General features: G+C 36.1%; 1 protein-coding gene across 9 annotated transcripts in view; it reads right to left on the minus strand.

The window, feature by feature from the left end:
- The window catches only part of FBXW7 (F-box and WD repeat domain containing 7), a 210,790-nt gene that overhangs the window by 89,366 nt on the left and 97,080 nt on the right, over positions 1-24,344 (minus strand). For 6 of the 9 annotated variants that reach the window (XM_015139317.3, XM_015139321.3, XM_015139316.3 and 3 more), the window contains 2 exons: positions 3,115-3,164; positions 1,950-2,519 (listed from right to left, as the gene is read on the minus strand). In XM_015139317.3, coding sequence (XP_014994803.1) covers positions 1,950-2,450 — 501 coding nt within the window. In that variant the 5' untranslated portion in view covers positions 2,451-2,519; positions 3,115-3,164. 9 annotated transcript variants of the gene reach the window in all.

The following is a 24,344-nucleotide window of genomic DNA, read 5'->3' on the forward strand; positions in this document are numbered from 1 at the left end:
ACTTTATAATGATCAAGAATTTAAAGCTCTTCCAAAATAAAGTACTTGAACTAGTGAGAGCTTCTATTTATTGTATTAAAACATCTACAGACGGAGAATATTGACATTTTCTTTTTAGGTAAAGCAGTACTAAGCGACTTTTCTAAATGCTGTTGAAAGTGCTCCGGGAATACTCTGGCAGAAGGGTTTTAGGAATGGACAAAAAGGAAAACATTTAGAAAAATTTCAGACTGAAATCGTACTTATAGAAGGGCATCACTGTCCTGGCAATCAAATAGCTTTGTATTCTTCATGCCATACTTATGAAGGCAAATCATCTCATGATCAACAATATATCAAAAAGTATACATACACACTTATATAATAAATGCATATACACATCTATATTGTACATGTGTATATATACAAATGCATACACACATCTATCCCTGCTATGGTTAGGGCCCAGTCCATTCTTGTTATCTTGCATGTACAAGAATAACTGTTATTCCTGATTCAGAATCACTAGGAAAAAAAACTAACAAATTCAGTATACTTCGTTTTTAAAGAGGTAATCATCACACACATAAAATTTCTGTTAATGATTTTATCTTGAAGGTAAAGAAAAGATGAAGTACCTGTCAAACTTGTGAACTGGAAGGTTTCCTACAGAATATAAGGATGACTTTTCCTTTTGGAAAAAGATAAAGTTTTGTCTAACTAGCTTTTTTTGCTTTTAATTTAAAGTGTAGCAGAAATCAGCAATAACTCTGCATTGTTCTGCAAGGCTTAGTTTTGATTGAACCTCTTTCTGAAATAAGATAATGCAATTGGAACTTAAGTATTAAACCCCTATTCCTCTAACTGAACCCTCAGGAAAAAAAGAGCTGTATAAACTCCCTTTTGATATAGTAACCTTGAAGAAGGGGATTAAGACTGGGGGGACAGAAGGGAGGAATGACACTATATAAGGTCTGAGCCTTAACAAAGCAGTGTATAGTTGTTAGCGGTAGAGCCATCTGGCTGAGATCCAAAGCTACTGCTTCAACATCTTGAGACAGGGATGATACAATGGATGAAAAATCACTACTTGATGTCACGTCCTTCTTAGATCATGCTAGCTAAATATAATCTGACTTGCAGACAGGCTAGGTAAATTAGGGCCAAACACATTTTAGAAAGTCAAGGTTTTACAAGCAGATGTAAAACATGATTTAGCAATTCAACTATTATTAATCCAAGTGTGTAAGACACTTCATTCCAAGTCAAGTTAGGTTAAATGATATGATGTCAAATCAGTTAAATCAGTTTGTATATTGTTTATGGCCTAAAATCACTGTAAAATGTAAGAAATAAGCAAGTAGGAGTAAGAGGATGAACTACCACAGACATTATTTTAATGTCTATAAAACAAGTAAGCTATTATTCAAGTTAAAATGTTCCTTTCCAAAATATAGTTTAACTTGTAAGTCTATTCTACATGAATATCCACTATTTCTAATTCTCAAATCATAAATAACTAGAACTAATTTGAGGCAACTTTTGAGTAATTTATGCCTTAGAGTGACACTTGTAAATAGACAGCCCACTCCAGCAGCTGCATTTTGTAAATAAAAAGCTTCTTCATTACTTGATTTACACAAATCATATTTCACCCAAAACCTCTACACCCCACACAAGCTACTAATCCCTGCCCGGAACTCAAGGTTTAGACAAAAATTTGATGTTAATAACTTTTCATAGTAATAGGCTCAATTACTTTCCCTCCATTTGTACTCAGATTGTCCCATTATCAGTATTTCTACTTGTTAATACTTTCCAATACCTTCTGTAAAACAAAAAACTAGTTCATTTTATTATTACATATCTTAAGATTAATTTTTAGTAATACAAAGACTGAGAGGAAAGTTTCATTACTTAAAATAGGTATGTAAAGTTTCTCAAGTTAACAATATAATGAATATACTCACTTTTGTGGTTTTTGTATAGAATGGGGAGGAGAGCTGGTGAACGGGCAGGTCCACAATACTACTGGAGTTTGTGACACTGTTACTATGTGTATGTTCATCTTCTCTGCTACTATCATCTGACTGATCAAAATCATCACTCTCCTGGTCCATCTCCTCCTCCTCCTCATCCTCCTCATCTTGTTCACCAGCATGTTCTTCATCTTCCTCTTGTTCTTCTTGGTTTCCTGAGGAGTCCTCATCTACTGAAATAAATCTATTATTGTTTTCTTCCAATTGTCCTTGCTGGGAATCATTTTGGCCTCCAGGTCTAGGTTCTACTCCAACAACTTCACCATTCCTTGCAGTGTGCTCCTCCTCTTGTTGTCTAAGTTGCTGTTGCTGTTCCTCCTCTACCACACGATTCATCTGTTCTTCATCTACCTGGCTTGAGGAAGGGTTACCTCTCAGAGAGCCTCCAGTTCGTCGTCTTTTGCTGCCCACAGAGAGCAGTTCCTGATTCATTTCCAAAAGCCAGCTTGCTACTTCTTGGACCTTGGCTAGACTATCAGAAGATGCAAAGGTTTTCACATTCTGCAGGGGAAAATAGTGGAAAAAACAAGATTTGTACAATCTATATTATGTTCTACTTTCATGTTATATGTCTACATTCTAAATATCATTAATGATTGCAAAAAAGTATTGATGCCACCAAGGCATTAAAATGCTTTTTAGTAAACAATATAGAACATTTCAATTTTAAAAGTTATAAGACTTTATAAAGACATGCACAAAAACCATAGTAAACAACATTAATCGCTTTTAATAATTTTTAGCATAAAGATTTATAGTTTAATTCCTTTGACCAATAAAACATAAGCATATAAAACAATTTCAACTTTACATCAGTAGTTCATAGACTATATCCTATATAAAACTTCCACAAAATTTTAAGAAGTGTATCAAAAAAAAATTTCAGTGTTCAGTTAAATTTGGGAAATGCTGAGGTAAATCAGATTAAAAGGCTTTTTATCCTGGTATTTCCCAAACTTCTCTGATCACAGAATCTTGCCTTCAGACACAGTTTTCAAGCAGGTAACAATTATAATCATTATTATTTTAATTCTTTTACAAATGACTGGACAGAAACAAAAAATTTATTTAAAAAAAAAAGTTCATAAGTTCATACCCTCTGACCCAGTAACTCCACTTCTGGCAATCTATCCTAAGGAAGTAATCCTAAAACAGAAAAAAAAAATTATACAGAGGATGCTCACTGCAGTTTATCCACAAAAGCAAATATAAAGATAAAAATAAATGTAAATAAAAGTAAAAATTCAAATGCTCAATATAAAGGAATCTATGAGATGGGATATATACAGTGTAATCCCTAAACATGACGTTCATAAAACATTTTTTAAAACACGGATGTTATATTATATTACGCTAAGGGGAAAATACTGGAAATAATAATGATTATAATATGATTTTTAAACTGTATGAAGACTAGAAGACAACATTTCAAAATAAACTGCATCTTAGGCAGTGGTATTACAGATGCTTTAAACATTTCTGTTTTTATCATATTTCTCAATTTTTACATATCAAGCATGTTTACCTTTATGTTTTTTAAACCTGGCTCTAGAATTTTATCTGATACAGCATCTTTTCATGATATTTATTCTTACACTTTATCCTTTGTTGGTATCTATATGGACATCTTTGAGGTCAGATAAAATAATGCCAACATATTGTGCACACACAAGAAATTAAGCACCCGTGATCTAAAACTTGAAACTGTTAACAAATGAAGTATTGTCAATTCTAGTCTTTTTCAGAGAAAACCTTTAGTATGATTTACAACAGTGTATGATAAAACACCAACATCAACAAACAGAAGTCCATATCCTAAAATTTGAGGAAGGTCTTTTATTTCTTCTTACCATAATACAAAATGTCAAGATATATCAAATATTTGATATATTCAAGTTCAGTCACAGTTACCGATAAAATCATGTTATATATTTATATATATTAATATATTTTTATATATTAATATATTATACATTTAATATAATATATTAATATATATAAGTTATATATATTAATATACATAACATGATTTTATCGGTAACTAATGTGACTGAACTTGAGTTCAGTGAAATAAAATCTGATGGCTAATAAACAACATTAAGGTTCATGGATTTCTTGGCAACTGGATATGATGGGAACAGAAATGATTCAAGGTCAGGAAGAATACTAATAAAAGAAATAAAATTTTAAACTGAAAATGTTCCTCACTTTGCAGGCAAGGTAATCAGGCTTAAAATGATTTAGTAAATTTCTCAAGATTACTAGCTTTAAGTAAAGCAGGGACAAGAATTTAACACCCAAGTGAGTCTTCTTTCATACACCTTGAAGTAACCACATAAAATCCTGAAAGAATATTATTCTCTAACACTGATACTGCCTTCTTTTCCAAAACTAGAATCACTACAATACTCAAAGATTATTACTCTAAAACAAATTATTTGCTGAGCATTCAATATGCTTCTTGTACATGCCAATTTTCTGGAGGATAATGTTTAGAATAACGTATCTTTCAAGTTACCTGATGACATTTCCTCTTTTTGACCAGAACCCACAGTAAAATTATGTTTAACATCACAACTCTGCATGCATGCATTTAAACATATTAAAACAATGGTTTCGAGAAAGGGAATTATGAAACACTTCTGGTATCTAAAGTCCCTATAAATCACCACTGTTAATGAAATACAGTTGATTTGCATTCACAGTAATTGCGTTCTATAAAATTGCTGCAACCACTGAATTAACAAATACTGAGCCATTGCTCCTAGGGGAAATACAGTTCTCACAAGCCTCTGGTCACAACATTGTTGCCAACTGATCAACGCATAACCTTTTTTATGTGTGTTTCTGTCTAAATATATCTTTAATATAGATTGATTCATCAGCATTGAACTCATGGTCAACAGCATTATAACTAATGCCTGAATTAAGTTTATTTAATACACATTAGTTTATCTTTAAGGCAAATTACAACCTTCCTGCACTCAGGAACATTAAACAGAACTTCAGGGCTATGTTTTGGGGCCATTTTAAACTGCCCAATCACTAATGAAAAGCACCAAAATGAGGAAAATGCTATACTTTTCCTCATGGACCATGAAAATGACACTTGTTTACAGTATGACAGCTGCAACAAGAAGGCAGAGCATCACCCTGTTGATCTCAACTAGAAATAGGTTTGTCAGGTGGCTCAAACTTTGTGACACTGCATAGTACATGTCCACAAATGACTATGAAAGTATCATTTGAAGCTGTGAAAGTAACTGTGTTGTTCCAGTTCTGCTAACCTAACAAAGGATAAATGATCAGAGACATTAAAAGCTCCATTAAAGATATTAGTCAATGAATGTTTCAAATACATTGAAAGTTCAGATAGCTCTGATAAAATAAAGTTGGACTTTGCATAAAATAATGGCTGGAGAAAAGAACATTACTGTTCCTTTTGTAAGTGTGGGGAACAACATTCTTCTGGCAGTGTCTTTCAAGGTAGTGGAAAGTCCAGAGAGGTCCTGACCTATGGGTACTTTAAAAAGATGCCTACAGTCAACTCCATTCTGAATGAAAAAGAGGTATAATAATTCTGCTGTTCAAACAAATTTAAAATAGGCTATTTAAAGAAAGTAGAGCTACTCCACTTTCCCCAAATCCTAGAAAATACAGGGTAACTTTTATTCACTATCCTTTGTTGATTTAGTGGCATTTCAGGCCTACCTTGGGTGGGGGGGTGTATTTTACACAACTTTCTCATGAACTTTTAAAATATTTTCTCAATAATCTTGTTATTCAAAATGACCTTTGATAATTCAAAACCATTTGAAATGCTTACTCTAGGATGCTTAAAGGAATAAAAGTGGGCACAGATACAGTTGTTAAATAAGTGGAGCTCTGACAGCCTATCTTATATTGAACTACAGTTGCGAGCTTCAAAGGAAAATTCCAAGCCAAGTACTAACTTTGAAATCATAGTAGACACTGAGGAATACAGTTTATACCAATAAAACAAGAAGTACTTTAAGCAAATTACTAAAGCCTCTGAATCACTGGGCAATATTAACATTTTCAGAATTTACATGGGCTGGTATAATCCATTAGACTTGAGCTACAAAGTGATTTAAGAAGCTTTAGGACAAAGATAACAAGAAAGTAAACCAATTGTACTGATCATCAGGAAGAGTAACTCAAAGCTTGGAATCACTTTCTGCAAGAAGTTTAAGATTTTCACTGAATTCTAAAAGAGCCAACACCCATCACTTCACATATGAACTTCCTATACTCCAAATTAATAATTTATTAATTACTATGATTAGGAGTAAGTACCTGAAATGCATAATGAAATAAGTTTTATCTTACTAATCCACTGCTCAACACCCACTAAGAGCTTCCCATTTCACTCAGAGTAAAAGCCAATGTCTTTTATGGTTGCCTGTTGGGTCCTTCTATCACCCACATACATTCCCACCACTGTGAACTCATATTTTACTTCTCTCTTTCTCACTTTCTGTCACCGTTCTTTCTTGAGGGGTAAAGTGTGCTGCAACCTCAGAGCCTTTGTGCTGGCTATTCCTCTTTTTATTATTTGTACTTCCTTCATGGAGGACTCTGTTCAAATGTCCCCTATTTAATACTTTCTCTAACCATCCAACTTAAAATAATACCCACCAGCATCACCTCTTCTTTTCCTTTGTCCTGGCTCTACTCATTTCCACAGCACTAAACAAAAGCAGAAACAGTACCTGCTATATAGTAAATACCTACCTATCCATCTATCCATCCATCAATTTATTTCTGTACTATCTGCCTTCCCACACTTTAAGTTCTATAAGGAAAAGGGACTTTTGTTTTTCATCACTATTATCTCCAGCACTCACAAAAATGCCTGACTCATAAGGCACTCAAAACATTTGTTCACTGAGTAAATAATTATCAAACCTTTTTATGCATGCTCTTCACCAAAAGAGAACTTCAAGCCAGGTCACAAACACAACATCAATTACTTTAAATACATTTTTTAAAGTTGTACTCCGTATTGAACAAGTCACTTGTAGTACTTTTGAAACTGGTAGGACATAAATCCTAATATCTTAACACATATTTGTGAATTATCTACTAAGTCATAAAAAATCATTTTTCCCTCTGCATCAAATTTCTTGTTATTTTCAGCATAGCATGTAAAAAACAACTGTGTGACTAAAAAGATTAATACTTTAAAAACAATTATCATTTTTTAGTATTTCTGGTTCCATATTTTCTATACAGCAGCTGAGAAATCACATTTGTAACTTTAAAGATGAAAATGTTTCAGGGACTGCAAAATTTGATGAAAAGCTCCTTAGTAATGTACGTTAACAAAATCAACACAAAATGGGCAATACTGGCGAGTGTCATCACATATGCAGCAAGTAATTCATAAAGTTTTATGGATGTACACTAAATAATTTAAATCGACTTGGCTAGTCAATCACATATATCTTTACTGCAAAGGATGGAAAAGACTATTCCTCAGTCCACATGACAATATATACTTTTTGTTATTTGAATTATAATACATATTTTGTTTTTGGCTAAATTTAATCCCTCATTCCCGTTCATGCCACCACCTGTGTGATATGGGCTTGCTCCATAATAACTAAATTTTAAACTGGTTGTTAAATCTCAATGACTCTTTTGCCATTTTTATATCTTTATACTCTGTTGGTCACTGGCTCTCTTTTCAACTCTCTCCTGTCCCTTAATTTTCCTGGTACATTCCTCGGTGCATCCCTCAGGCAGCACTGTTACTGTGCTCCAGCGCTAGCTCCTCCCTTCTTTGTTGTTTCTTTGAAAGTCAGGGTTTCAACTACCACATAGAAGCTATGATTCCCCATACTATTATCTCCAGTCAGACTCCTCTACTGAGCCTATTAATTTCAAGAAGGTGTCCCAAAGTCACACCAAATTCATTATTTTAACATCCAAACTTCTATTTCCCCACAACATGCACACATACGTGAGGCCCAAATTTGTTCTTAGATCCTCCTATTATTTTCTCTATTTCAGTGAATGGAACCATGTTCTAGCCAGTTGCAGAAGTAAGAAACCCTGATGGCTCTTCTTCCTTCTTTTCCTCAACAATTTAGTCAAAAAGCTATTAGATGGAGCCAAGCAAGCTAGGTGTATATGTGGGAGGCAGGTAGTCCGAAATTCGGGAGTTGAAGCAGAATGAAAAGAGCCTTTCTGTAGTGAGGGATGGCGGCGGGGAGGAACAGAGGCAGACCAACAAGGGTGCAAGGGGTGGCAAAGCTTGACTCTAAGAAGCATGAGGAATAATCCATATAGTTAAGAAGCCCCCGTAGGTCAAAGGCAGAACAGAGTGACAACATCCCCATGGGTGGGTAACACAGTAAAGAGTGTTCACATGAGGGAAGGATGTCAAAGGCTGAAGGAAAGAGGAGGGTGTAGTGGCCACAGTGGTACCCTACTCAGATGTCCCTTCAACCTAACCTGCTATGAGGAACAGAACTGCTTGACAGCCTCCAGCTATCGCACCTTGGAATCCATGGCAACCACCCCTGGCCTTGCTGCCTCTGGGCTTCTCCCAGCAAGCTACTGAGCAGGGTAGAAGTACTAGAATGGGGATTGCTCCAACAGAAAATGTGGGAGGGTAGTAGGATGGGGTGGGAGATTCCCTGCACATCAAATCTTGTCTTGACATCTGTGTCTCAGAGGACCCAAACTAACACAAAAAACATCTGTATAAAAGTACTGATATCAAAAGCTCTTGGGGCAAAATGTTTTAACATCTGAAAGATGTTATAAAATAGTTAACTTCATTAAACAAAGGTCATTTCACTCATTTAAAGAACTCTTACACACACACACACACACACACACACACACACACACACAATCCACTTAGCAGTGGAAAACTTCTCAATAGGGTATCTGAACTGAAACGGGCCCTTTAAAGAAAACAGCAGGCTAGATTCTGTTGAATACCTGAAACATTAATAGCTGTAGAAACTAGCCTACGTAGTACTTATGTTTCAGTCTCTGCAAGGTGTGAAAAAAATGGTTGGGTTTTTTTTTTATTTCAAAGGACAACATTCTTAGATTTAAAAGGAAAATGAGCTTTTGAAAAACATGTTACAAAAGAAAATCTTGAAATGTTTCTATTGCTGTTTGGGCTTGAGAGTGAGGAAGGATATCAGCAAGTCTCAAGTCTTATTGGAAATCACCTGGAGGAGTGCAGAACAAAACTGAACACATTTTCCTTCACTTAAACACAAGTGTAAAACTGGAAAAGGGATCCTGTTTCTGAATGTTCTGACTGCGAAAATTTGACTTGAGAAAAGAGGAAAAAGATCTGCAGTTTTACCATACATTAAAGATGAGTTTTACTAATCTTTCCCAGATAAGATGTAGATTTCTATGAAGAAAAGATTATCATGCTACTCACAGAAAAAGACTGAACATTATGCTGCAGCAATTTCTCACACATATGAACAATCTTTTTTTATTCAACAAACAAGAATAAGCTAAGAAATAGTCTTATTTTAGTTGAAAATGAAATTAACACGATTTTCTTATCTCATGCTTGACCTGTAACTGATATGTGCAACAAGAAACAAGGATAAAAGACAAATACAATTTTTACATTAAAGAGATAAATTCGCATTAAAGAGATAAATATAATTTTATGTAAAATTCAAAAATAATACTTTTATGCATATATCAGCCTATACAAGAAGTAATCTAGTAGGCATACAATTGAGCCTGACTATATCACTGAGTAAAGTTTTTCAAAATCTGGTTTAAAATTGTGTCTAAATTATACTTTTATTCATATTGCTTTGGCTTATGGTTTTAGTAGCTTTCCTATTCAACACTGTAAATTAATTTTCATTTTGTAAGCATCATTAATTAAAATCAATTTATAATCTTTATTAAATTAAATCTGCTGAGCCTAAGAAAAATGAAATGCCATTTTGGCTTATGCTAGTTACTTAAGCAAAATGTATTACATTTCTTATGAGTCCGTAAAATTTATAAAAAGATATTAATTTCAAGTAAAGTGAAGCTTAATTACCACGGGGTTGAATTTTCCCCCAGGAAAAAGTAACTTAAACATCATTTTTAGTTTTAAGAATGGGGTGAAAATTACTCTTGTGTATATCACATCACATTTGGATCTCACATAACAGAAATGTGTGGTAAGGCCCACTAGGATAAGGTAAACACACACACACACACACACAGCGGCAAAGTCTTTTAAAAAAAAAAAAAAAAGGAAAAAATGGAGTTTCCTCTGCCTTCTGTAATGACTTTCACTGGGGCTGCTATCCTTTGTGAGTTGAAGAAACCATACAAAAAGAGAAGGAGGTTAATGATTTCACCAATACTTATAACTCAGAAAAAATGCAGGTTCAATTCCAGACCACTGCAATAAAGTTAATATTGCAATAAAGCAGGTCACAAAAATTTTTTGGTTTCCTGGTGCATATAAGTCACATTTACACTACTAAGTGCATAATAGCATTATGTGTAAAAAAAAAAAAGTACATACCTTAATTTAAAAGGACTATATTGCTAAAAAAAAAAAAAAAAAAAAAAATGCTAATGATCAACTGAGACTTCAGTGGCTGCTGACTAATCATTACGGCTGTGGCAATTTCTTAAAATAAGACAACAATAAAGTTAGCCACATCAATTGACTCTTCCTTTTATGAAAGACACTATGCTATTTGACAGCATTTTACCTAACTATAGAACTTCTTTCAAGATTGGAGGCAATCCTCCCAAACCACTGCTGCTTTATCAATTTATCAACTAATTTTATGTAATATAAGTCCTTTGTTGATATTTCAACAATTTTCAAAGCATCTTCACTAGGAGTAGGTTCTATCTCAAGAAACAGCTTTCTTTGCTCATCAATAAAAAGCAACACCTCAGCCATTCAAATTTTATCTTGAGATTTCAGCAATTGTCATATTGTATCAGGCTCTACTTCTACTTCTCTTGCTATTTCTACCACATCTGCAGTGACTTCCTCCACTTTAGTCTTGAGCCCTTCAAAGTTGCCTATGCGGTTAGAATCAATTTCTTCCCAACTCCTATTAATACTGATATTTTGAACCCCTCCCATAAATCACGAATGTTCTTAATGGTACATAGAATGGTGAATCCTTTCCAGAAGGTCTTCGATTTACTTTGCCCAAATTCATCACAGGAATCACTGTGGCAGCTATAGCCTTAAGAAATATATTTTTTAAATAACGAAACTTGAAAGTAGAAATAACTCCTTGACCTGCGGGCTACATAATAGATGTTATTATGTTTATCAAGCATGAAAAAAATAGGAATCTCCTTGTACATCTCCATCAGAGTTCTTGGGTTACCAGGTGCACTGTCAATGAGCAGTAATATTTTCAAAGGAATCTTTCACTGAGAGCAGTAGGTCTCAAAAGTGGGCTTAACATATCTAGCAAACTGTGCTGTCATCCAGGCTCTGCTGTTCCATTTATAGAGCATAAGCAGAGTAGATTTAGCATAATTCTTAAGGACCCTGTGATTTTCAGAATGACCAATGAGCACTGGCTTCCACTTGAGGTCACCAGCAGCATTAGCCCCTAACAAGAGAGTCAGCATGTCCTTTGATGTTCTGAAGCAGGTACTGACTTCCCCTGTCCAGTCAAAAAAGTCTTCGATGGCATCTTCCAATAGAGGGCTGTTTCATCTATGTTGAGAATCTGTTATTTAAGGTAGCCACATTCATCAGTGATCTCAGCTATATATGTGCTGTATTTCCAAATCTGTTGAGTTTCCCAAATTTATAAGCCATTATGTAGTTTTAAGGGCAGTATGTCTGAGTATTATACTGGAAAGTTTCTATTGGAATCATTAAGATAGACATCAGGCATTTTAAGACACTTTGTCAAACTCTCTATCTCTTTCTGCTTTGAGACAACACTTACTATGACAATTTAGAATGAATATGATTGCTGAAGATAATCCAGATGACACTGGACTATTACTGATGAAGCTCTAGGGAAGTTTTTATTAGATTAGCAGATCTATAATATTTTTTTAAAAACTATTTCCTTTTTTAGAGTAAAATAAAATACAGATACAGAAAACTATACAAAAACTTCATACCTCAGTATATTCAGAGAATACATTCTTGTGACCACCACACAGCAATCTGCCAGCAAGCCCAGAAGCTCCTCCAAGTGCTCTGATTCAGTCATAGCCCTTTCCTTTCCTCTTAAGTAACTTACTTCTTTTAAATTATTCTCAATTACATCCTGTATTTATCCCTTTAACAGCTAAGTAAGCCTCCCTACATAACTATTATTTAATCTTGACCATTTTTAAGAAGAGTTGCTACTTCTATTCAGTCTCTTTTAATCTACAGGTTTATTTTCCATTCTTTTCTTTTTCTTAAAATTTATGTTTGATCTGACTTTTAGTAGTGTAGATTTGACTGATTATTTACACATAATGCAATTCAGCATATTCATCTGGTCTCTTTGTTTCTGGCAAATTGGAAGTTGGATCCAGAGGCTTTATTGAACTTGGTTTGTTCCTTTGTCTAATAATGTGTTACTTCATTACGTGTCACCTAGCATCTGGTTTCCCTCTTATGATTTTAGCAGCTGTTGATATTCACTGCCTCCATCCATTAATACAGAGAAGGTTGCAAATGGTGGTATTCTAATACTCTCATTTCTTTTTAATTTATTAAAAGAAATTATTTCATAAAGAAACGTTTCCCTTATTTGCTATTTAATTCCTCAGTGCTATAGTCTACTTAGAAAAGTTGGTAGTGCTATATTACTCTAGCATGTGCTAGCTGAGCTATTAGATAATATTTGACAGTAAAAACCCTGTAAATTTTTATTGATAAAATTTTAAAATTATAATTTTCTAAATTTTAGATTGGAGAAATAAAAATCTGCCAAACATGTCAAGAGTACACATTTTCCCAAATAATATACAACAGTGGTTATCAAGTTTGATTTTGGTGCCTATCAGTGGTACCACCATACCTCTAATGTCCATCAGACGTAAAGCACATAAATGATAATTTTACCACTGGTACTTTTAAACAACAGAGAACCACACAGCAATGAGAATGAGAATGACAAACTGCAGCTAACAATATAGACAAATTTTACAGACATAATGCTAAGCAAAAACAACACAAAACAGACAAGAGTATAAATTGTATTATGCCACTTTAAAGAGTTCAAAAACAGGCAAAACTAATCTATGGTGTTAAAAGTCACTATGGTGGTTATATTTGTGTTTAGAGGGGTGGGGTGCTAGACTAGTTTCTAAAAGGAGTCACCAGAGGAGGTTCTGGAATAGCAGTAATGTTCTATTTTTTTATCTGAGTGCTGTTACTTTTCTCAGTGTATGCTGTATTCCAGTAAAAGGTCAAAAAGTGAACAATTACGGTTTCCAGATTTGAGGGGGAAAAACACAACTTTGCTCTGGCAGAATTCCTTGGGAGATGCTTTTTCTTTTTTTCAATTTTTTGCAGAGATGGGGGTCCCACTATGTTGCCCAGGCTTGAACTCCTGAGTTCCAGTGATCCTCCTGCCTCGGCCCCCCAAAATGCTGGGATTACAGGTGAAAGCCACCGTGCCTGACCAGATGCTGCTTATTTTAAAATGTACATTGGGATTCAGTGGTAGGGCCCAGTTTTTGCGTTTTTAGTATTTTCTACCCACACAAGCAGCCACCCACGACTTTGATGTGCATGGCCCAGGGAGCATTCCTTTGAGAACAAGACTTTTTGCATTTTTCTGAAACTTTGACTAAAAAGACAATCAATGGTTATTAAATGTAATAAATAGAATGGTTCAAATATATTATGCACTTGACATTAAAGAGAACTATAGTTAGAGACACTAAACCAAACATCCAAAACATAGAATAGTTCTATTACTTAAAACTCTCTCTACTTCTTATCATATTTATTTAAAACCATCATATTCTTAGATCTTTTCATTTCTGTCACTAAACAAGAAGTACCCTGCACCACAGCGCACTTGTTTTAAGCGCCTGGTGAGTTACCATGTATGTTAACAATGAGTGGAGAACAAAACCTGCTCAATTTCTTGATAGTCTGCTACAGACACTAGTGTTTTGTAATTAGCAACATGTTAAGGAATTCAAATTTATGTCGTAAGTTACAAATCACTACATATCAAAGGTATGTAGGGTCAAAACGTCAAATACTAAATCTAATGCTGCTAAGGATCTAGAGTCAGCTAGTTATTAGGCAAATAAAGTAACACTGTAAACATCAAACGAATGCTATGTACTCTAGACAAATTAAGACTTCTTTCTTAAAATTTAAAATAAAGCTAATGTTCACTTGCTTTGCAGATCATTGGCTCTGCAGGTCACTGGTTCAGACATCAATTGACTATGTATATGAATCACTTAGGAGTCCTGTTAAAATGCAGATTCTGAGTTGGTAAATCTGAAATGGGACCTGAGATTCTGCATTTCTAACAAGCTCCCAAATGATGCCATTACTGCCAATCAATGACCAAATTTTTGAAGAGCAATGCTCCACTCTTGTCTACCTGCTTTGTTTTCACTGCTGCCAAAATATCCTAAGGCATAGATATGACAGTGTCAGCTTCCTCCTTATATATTCCACCCTTTGGTGATTTTACAAGTTCATCCTCCTTACTGTGACACACAAAGACTCTCAAAAGTTGCATGTGGCCTCTCTTGAGCCTCATCTCTGGGTCCATCTGCCTCATTTGCAGCAATTCCATACCCTACAATTCTACTTTAAGCCCAGTAAAACCAAACATCTCACATACCCTAACTCTTAATTATTCCCGTTTGTAATATTTTGTTTTGTTTTCCTACTCCACCCCAGGTTTCCCCCTGATGGTACTTCAATACCCACTTTAAATATTGTATTTTTAGTAAAAATCTTCCAAGGTCTCCCTGGAAGGAGTTAAGTATAACTCTTAAACTCCTAGTAGAATGGCCAACTACCAAACAAATACTATGAAAAACCTTCTCAAATGAAACAATTAAAATACCAGATAAAACAAAAATTAAAATAGTAGGTCAGATAGATAAATAAAACCACAGTGAAGAAAAAAAAAAAAAAAAGAAGAAGAAATCCATATGGCCAAGTACAAAGGACCCTGGGACCTAAGCATGACCAAAAACCAACTTTTGCCCTGAGAGTTTTTCAAAATTGGAAACCTTGGGTTTCTAACTTATGTACTGGCACAGGTGCTGAAGGCAAGAAAATAAGCCAAAAGGCCACATAAGATAGTTCTCTAATAGGAAACCCCCACATAAAGCTGGGAGCTCTACAAGGTGAATACCTGTAATTGTTTAGGGTGAACAGAAAATAAACCCACCACACAAAAATGGACAGTCAGGGATTTTTCTGTCTCAGTTTTAGCTCCAGGTAAAGAAGCAGGATCCCCGCCCCACCTACACCCCAAGAATTTATGACCATAAGCAGACCCTCACACAGGGCTCTGTGTCGCTCTGAAATCCTCAAGCAGTGACCTTAATTAAAAGTGGTAACCAGGTGGTAATGTTCCTGGGCAACTAGCTGAAGCAAACCTTAGTTTTCTCTGAAGCAATATAAACTCAACTCAAGGCTCAAAGAATTCCTACAGAAAAAGCTCCAAGGAAGCATGCAGCTTGAGAGATGTATGACTAAATAAGCAAGACAGGTTAAGAGGTGTGAAAAACAGAATCACAGCTCTAATATATATCTAGTTGGAGTTACAAAAAGATATAAACAGAAGAATGAAGAAGAGTAAATATTTCAAGATATAATGGCTATATGCACTTTTTTTTTTTCTTTTTTTTGAGACAGAGTCTTGCTCTGTCACCCAGGCTGGAGTGCACAATCTCGGCTCACTGCAGCCTCTGCCTCCCGAGTTCAAGTGATTATTCTGCCTCAGCCTCCAGAGTAGCTGGGACTACAGGCGCATGCCACCACGCCCGGTTAGTTTTTGTATTTTTAGTAGAGACGGGAGTGTCACCACATTGGCCAGGCTGGTCTCAAACTCCTGACCTTGTGATCCGCCCGCCTCGGCCTCCCAAAGTGCTAGGATTACAGGCGTGAGCCACCGCCCCTGGCCAGCTATGAACTTTCTATAATAGAACTGTTGCAATACATCAATTATCAAATCCAGAAAGCTCAATGAATCTCAACCAGAATAAATATGCATAAATTAACATCCAGACACATTACAGTACAACTACAGAATAGTCAAGATAGAGAAAACATTAAAAAGAAAAAAAAAACAACTAAAGATAGTTTACCTAGAAAGAACTGCAATTAGGCATTTGACTTAATTTTGAATAGCAACAGTGGAAGCCAGAACAGTGGAATGATAGCTTCCTTTACTGAAAGAAAACGCCCAACCACATTTTTATAACCAGTGAAGCTATCTTTCAAGGACAAAATAGAACTCTACTAGGGGTGAGGGAGTTGCAATAGTTATACATTGTTCCCAATCGATATTTGCTTTTACCATAACATTCTAGACAGCTGCCAGATCCCTTGGGTCAGAGGTCCCTAACCTTTTTGGCACCAGGGACCAGTTTCATGGAATACCAACCACAGACCAGGGGAAGGTGGGAGGAGCAATGGTTTCTGGATGAAACTGTTCCACCTGAGATCAGTTTCATCCAGCATTAGTTTAATTCTCATAAGGAGCAGGCAACTTAGATCCCTCGCATGCGCGGTTCACAGTCGGGTTCTCACTCCTATGAGAATCTAACACTGCCGTTGATCTGACAGGAGACGGAGCTCAGGCGGTAATGCTCACTTGCCAGCTTGCTCACCTCCTGCTATGCAGCCCAGTTATTAACAGGCCACAGACCAGTACAGGTCCACAATCCAGGGGTCAGGGACCCCTTAAGTAACAGCCACCTCCCAAACCAGAGGTATGAAAGAAAGATCTTAACCATTATGCTAAGTTACTAATGCCAAAGAATGACGCCACCTTGCATAAATAACAGGAATTTTCTCTTTGTAAAGCAATTCTCTTTATATTATGCAAGTCTACTATTAACTTTTCAACATCTGACATTCAAATAAATTTAAAAGTATCAATGTATACTTTACAAACTGTCATTTCATTTGTCAAAAATTATCTCTGTATAACAGTACAAATTGTTGTATTATTTAAATCTTTTAGATATTACTCCCTATTTTAAAGAATAGCTTGAAAAGTTAGCTTAAAACGTTAACTTTGTTGGCCGGGCACGGTGGCTCACGCCTGTAATCCCAGCACTTTGGGAGGCCGAGGCAAGTGGATCACAAGGTCAGGAGATCCAGACCATCCTGGCTAACATGGTGAAACCCTGTCTCTACCAAAAATACAAAAAATTAGCTGGGCATGGTGGTGGATGCTGTAGTCCCAGCTACTTGGGAGGCTGAGGCAGGAGAATGTAGTGAACCTGGGAGGCGGAGCTTGCAGTGAGCCGAGATCACGCCACTGCACTCCAGCCTGGGCAACAGAGCAAGACTCTGTCTCAAAAAAAAAAAAAAAAAAAAAAACCTTTAATTTTGTTAATTTAATTTAAAACAGAAGTCTAGGAAGAAAGCAGCAACACAGTATTTGGATCTTCCCAAATCTATAAACAGAGCAAGAAGTTACCAAAACCAAACTCAATAGCAGAGTGTCCTCGGACCCCTAAAATACAACTGGATAAAGGCAAACCACCAACATCCCCAAGACCTACATGCTATCAGTATCACAGCATGAACAAGCAAAAGGAAGCAACAGAGATCAGACCTGCAACAGGGTGATCCTCCCAAATAACCAGCCACTCAGCAGATGAAAACTGGTAGGTCGTTTGCCCACTCGGATAACAGACAAGTGTAGTGGGCCCTCAGCCAGGACTACAGGGACAAGAGAAGTTTAGTCTCTGTGAAATTTTCAAAACCAGGGCTCTCATTCCATAACAGGGCCTCACAGTAATGAGAAACTGTGGGAGTGAAATAAAAATCGCACAGAATAGAGACAAAGGAAAGAGAAGGGCCACAAGAAGCTTGGGAAAACAGAGTCAATAAATCTCAGAAAACTATTTTAACACTGTACACAATACAACAGGGAGCTCTGTAAAATTAGAAAAAAACATTTACATTAATAGATGGACAACTTCACAGGAGAAGTCAACCGGAGCTCTTTGAGAAGGACAAATGGGATGGTGACAGAGTTTAAAGTCATGCCACATGAGAAATCATTTAATGAAATTGGTGTGGTTATGCTTGGAAAATAAGCTAGATAAAATTAGGATTAAATTTCATTTGTGTAGCAAACAGAGAGGCCATACCAAGTAGAAATTTCAAGGAGAAGATTACAACTTCAGTAAAGGAAGAATTCAGTAAAAATACAATTGATCAAGAAATGCAACGTGTTACTCAGGGAGTGGAAGCAGAGGTTAGATTCTCTGATCAGAATCACTAGCATTTATTTATCAACTGCCATGCATCGAGTGCTAATATATGCATTTGACCTGTATTAACTTAGTTAATATTTAAAATACCCTTTGAAGTACATTATCCATATGCCATCCTCATGACCTCATTAAGATAACCTGGGAGTGTTAAGACCAGGCTTCCAATTAACCTCTGCAATTCATTAGCTTCTGTGACATTAGACTGGGAATTTAAATATCTAGAATCAGTTTCTAAACCTGTAAAATAAGGGGATTAGATAAGATTGCCTCTAAACCCTTCCAGATGAAGAGTCTATTAGTCTTTGTATGCCTCGTAATTCTGAAACCTAGAAGAGCAGTTTCCAGACCTTTTGGTCTTAGAACCTCCTTCATACTCTTAAAAATTATGAAGGACTCCCAAAAGTGTTTTGTTATGTGAGTTCCATCTGTTGAGACTTACTGTATTAGAAATCAAAACTGACAAACTTTTAAAACATAAGTATACTTGCATTAACTATCAGAGGAACATCGTAACAAGTTGTAGAGTCAAATACACTTGGAAAAGAATGACAACAAAAAAGCCAGTAATTTCTTAATATGTATTGTGAAAACAGGTCTGACCTTTCAGACCTCCTGCAAAACGTCCAGCAACCAGTGGTCCCCAGACCAAACTTTAAGGACCACTGACCCTATTCCTGACCTTTGAGAGGTTAAAGAATGATTTTCTTTCCACCTAAAAAGAGTTGAAGTTACACCCTTTCCCGTGGAACCTTGGGTAAGTTTTTGGTTTGGAAGACAGTTATTCTAATCTTGTAGGAAGTACCCAAAATGGGTCAAGATTTGAATTAGGTAACCCTAATGACTGACTGGTCTCGTTTCTACTGACACCATACTAAACTCATGACAAAGCAGCCTAAGGGTGTGGTCTCGTTTCTACTGACACCATACTAAACTCATGACAAAGCAGCCTACGGGTGTGGTTATGCTTAGAAAGTAAGATAACATTAGGATTAAATTTCACTTGTGAGGCAAACAGAGAGGCCATACCAAGCAGAAATTTCAAGGAGAAGATTTCAACTTCAGTAAAGGAAGAATTTTATAAATACAAAATTCAACCAGGAGCTTTTTCCTAGTCTAATTTTATACTTACAAAACGTTTTATTTCTAACAAATATTCTTTATTCTTATCTAAAACCATTAGCTCAGCTGGAGCCAAGAATGGTTTATCTTTGACCACAATATTGTATATTTTCACTGTCCTGGGACTGGAATTCAGAAAGAGCGATTCAAGGGACAACTACTTTCATCAGATGAATTGTGCCTGCGAGGCAGTGTAGCACAGGTTCTGAACCTCTTTTCTTCATCTGTAATACAGTATCTATATCATAGGTTTGCTGTAACAATGAAATCACAATCATAGGTAAAACATTTAACAAGGTTTAGTACAAAATAAGATTCAATAAGAGTTAATAACAGTTATTCTGGAGTTGTGTTGAGAACTGGTAAGGAGGCAAGAAGAAATATATTCAAAAAAAGCTGAATATATTCTTTGGATCACAGTCCATAGAATTTGATTTCATTGTTTTGCCTAAAATCTTATCAATTCAGACTATTAAAGTATTTATAATCAAATGTAAGCATAGATTGTACTTAACAGATTCACACATAGCTTTCAGGACACTTTGGCTGGGCTCACGCCTGTAATCCCAGCACTTTGGGAGGCCAAGGCAGGTGGATCACCTGAGGTCGGGAGTTCGAGACCAGCATGACCAACACGGAGAAACTCCGTCTCTACTAAAAATACAAAACTTAGCTGGGCATGGTGGCACATGCCTGTAATCCCAGTTACTTGGGAGGCTGAGACAGGAGAATCACTTGAACCTGGGAGGCAGAGGTTGTGGTGAGCCAAGATCCGGCCATTGCACTCCAGCCTGGGCAACAAGAGGGAAACTCCATCTCAAAAAAAAAAAAAAAACACTTTAGAAAGCAAGAGCAATCAAACTGTGTACATGAGTTTTTGGGTGTGGGGAAGAAGTGAGATGCTGGTACAAATTACCAAGACCCTTTAGTCCTGAAGCAGTCTAGACAAAACACTTTAATCAAATCTTATTTGATTTCTTTTACTTTGTTAGGGGGAAGTTGGGTGGTGGGGGGTGGTGGGGGAAGGGAGGAGAGGGGAGAAGGCTCATGACCCTGATGATTGAAGGAAAAGCAATGTGTAGGAGGTCTGAGAAAAAAAGAGTTGTAGTTATCCTAACAAGGGTCTTTTTATATAAAAAGAGATAGCCATAATGGCATCATGTCACTGTCACCTGTACCTTATTTTCTCTTGATACAACAAGATACTAAGTATGCTAGAAGACAGCTCGGCTTAGTGGAAGGAGCATAAATTTTGGCTCAGATATATCTGAGTTTCAAACTTGGTAGTGAACCTTACTAACTACAAATCTTTGGGCAAGCAACCTTAATCCAAGCCTGTTTCCTATTTCGTAAACCAGGAATAATGATTTCAGAGTTCAGGATTAAATGAATATGCAGTCACTAATAAATTGTTGGTATGTAGTAGGCATTCTGTAAGTGTTTGCTGATTAAATGAATGCAGTGGAATCATCTTTACTAATGTGAATATATAACTGGCTTCATACCTACAAGATTTTCGGCTAATATTTTAATTCTGTATCTTGAGTAGCTAAATTGGTGTTGTAGAAAAAAGAAGACGTATTTTATGGCTTTGTTGTTGTTGTTACTGAATGAGTACTCTAACTTTGCCTGTGCAAGAGAAATAACTTCAGAATGACAAGGAAATCCAGAAAACCAGAATGAAGGAAACCTACTCAGAAACTTGAAGATCTAAGAAATACTCCTTCAACAAATCTGAAATCGGTGCTTTTGGAGAACAGTAACCATGGTTACTATTTTCCTAGTTCTTTGAACGGCTGAGTTTAGTGGTAAAATCCTGAAGCAGTCCTCACTGTAGTAAGAAATTCAAGTTGTGGCCAATCCACAATGCTTTCTCTTAGTTTGAAGTTGAATGTACAACACAGCATTATTTGTATTGAAACTGAGGGTGTTTTGAAGTTTGAGAATGTCAACTATTGCCTTATTAGGTTTGTCCAGAAATACTGCTCTATAACCTGAAAAACTTTTTAAATTTCTTGTGTGAAAATTACAGATCATTACATAAGAGATACTGTTTACTGATTTAACCACTATGATAGTGTAGCTTTATTTGTACATAGAGAAGATCTTTATAAGAAAAGCATGATATTTCTTACCGTTTAAAAAAAAGTTCTCTCTGTACTAAAAAAAGAAAGAAAAAAGAACAGTTTTAAGTGGATTATAATGTTTCTTGGTGTTAGAATTAATGTTGCAGATATTTGTAGTTTTTTGGATTTTGTCAGTGGTGGTGGTGGTAGTAGGTTTGGCTTTTTCAGTCACAGTATTGACAGATAAGAACATTAGAGGGATGAAACCAGAGTAGAATGAAGTTCATTTTACTGGTTTCTATTTTAGTTATGTAACTTTTAGAAATTTTCTCATCTATATATTTTGCAAAGGTCTAACTAGGGTGGCTATTCTTCTCATAATCTTTAAAATTAATATCTTTATAGCAACTACATTATATTTATTTTTGGATGCAGGGTATATACCTTTGGTCAGTATTGTATCCCCAGTGCCTGACATATATTTCTCTTTTCCAATTCAAATACACATTTTTGAAACCACACTGTGTGCAGTACAATCAAACAGTATCTCCTTCAATATATCCACTCAGCCTTCCTGCCAAGAATTTGAAGAGGAAGATGGAATGATTGTTTCTGAGAGTCTATCTGTGAATAGCGATTGCCAGGCATGTTCATCTAACTGTGGTAATTGTTTGCCTTAGAGAGCAAGAAAAGAAATCTAGACAGGAGTTTCTGAAATGGGAAGGAGATGAAATAAAAGCAGTGCAGATATACCCGAGTTTTAGCTGCATTCTGTCAAAAGACAAAATTACAACAGTTGAGTTACAGATCTAACTGGCATTTATTTGCATTTCATGAATCAGGGCAGCCCCCATTCTGCAAGGTAGAATTAGAGGTCCCACTGAGCAAGAGCACAAGAGTGGGTTTTGTTAAGGTGGGAACAAGGAAACAGAACAGGAAAAAAAAAAAGCTGATTGATTAATATCAGATTATTTCAGTTTACTTTTTCTAAGAGTTTAAAGCACAGGGGAATCAGCTGGAATCTCCTGTTTTCAGGGAAAAAAAATGATCTGCTTTGGGATCTATCTGCTTCCTGAAAGTTTCTATTTGATTATGTGGCAGTTAACATGAATGACTACATTTTAGTTGGATCCGGTCCACTGGGGCCTAGGGCAAGAGTACAGTCCAAAACAATGGTGTCCCATAATTTTTACTCAACAATACTTACCAATCGAAACCTCCCAGGAACCCAGATAAGAGGGTATCAAGCAGTAGTAAATGAAAATAAAATGCCTAATTTAAAAAGTAAATAACAAGAGGACATTTTCTCCTCCTTGTGGTTCATATTTAAAAATTGCCATGCCAAAATTATTATTACAAAGATGGGAATCCTATCTTAAAAAACAGACTCACTAGTTTTACACTAGTTTTATACAGTGATGGGCTTATTCTGAAGCTCAAAACCCTCTTCTAAAATGACTGTGAGGCAGAGTGGAGCCCACAGCTAAAAGGATTTGAATGAGTACTTGCTACTCCTCAGAGACTCACTGTGATTGTGTAGAGGCTCCCTGTAAAGATGCTGAGTTATTTCTGAAATTTAGCAGATTCTGGTTTTCTCTAGTTCTGTAGTCACTGGCTGTTTAGGGTAGTGGTTTCAAATGTGCTTCCTTCTAGTATAGCTACTTATTTGGTCCTATCATATTCTTCAGTCACAATTCTCTCTACCTCCTAGAGAATGTTTCACCGTGAACTATGTGCTGACTTGCAATACCAAGAGTTGTGAACTCTAGGAAAACTGTCGCCTTGCCTGTTGAAGTGGAAAAAAATCAGTATTCCAGGCCTCTATCCTAGCTTTCTAATGTGAGCATATCTGGTAGTAGAACAGGGAAGTCCCAACTAAAGACAGCAAAGAAAAGAAGACAAAAGCATTCTTCCACATGCAACAGACTCATAGAAGGAGAGTTAAAGACATAGATGTTTTTACCTTGCCTTCAATTAATATGTAATTTAATTGAGGTACTTTTTATATAAATTAGAATGCATAGTGAGTTTTAAAAAACATATATATCTATGTATACAACCTTAATCGAGATATCGAATATTTCAGCCAGGTGCGGTGGCTCACTCCTGCAATCCCAGCACTTTGGGGGCCTGAGGCAGGTGGATCATTTAAGGTCAGGAGTTCAAGACCAGCCTGACCAACATGGTGAAACCCCATCTCTACTAAAAATACAAAAAAATAAAATAGCCGGGCGTGGCGGCACAAGCCTGTAGTCCCAGCTACTAAAGAGGCTGAGGCAGGAGAATCACTTGAACCCGGGAGGCACAGGTTGCAGTGAGATGAGATTGCGACACTGTACTCCAGCCTGGGAAACAGAGCGAGACTCTGTCTCAAAAAGAAAAAGATACAGAATATTTTTATCACTCCAGAAAGTTCCCTCTTTTCTCATGTCCCATTCCAACCACTCCTTAGGACGCTTAGATAATCACTGTTCCATCAGTGCAGATTAGTTTTGTGGATTTTTAAACATCATTATCTATATGATGTTTATATGACTCATGCTGCATTACTTTTGTGTCTTTTTCCTTAATTCAGCATACTGTTTTCGACATTTATGTTGTCACATGTATCAGAAATCCATTCTTTTCTGTCCCTGTGTACTTTCTATTTTATGAATATACCTCAATTTATTTATCACTTCTCTTGATGAAT

The sequence above is a fragment of the Macaca mulatta genome, chromosome 5, assembly GCF_049350105.2.
Source record: "Macaca mulatta isolate MMU2019108-1 chromosome 5, T2T-MMU8v2.0, whole genome shotgun sequence".
NCBI classification, from domain to species: domain Eukaryota; kingdom Metazoa; phylum Chordata; class Mammalia; order Primates; family Cercopithecidae; genus Macaca; species Macaca mulatta.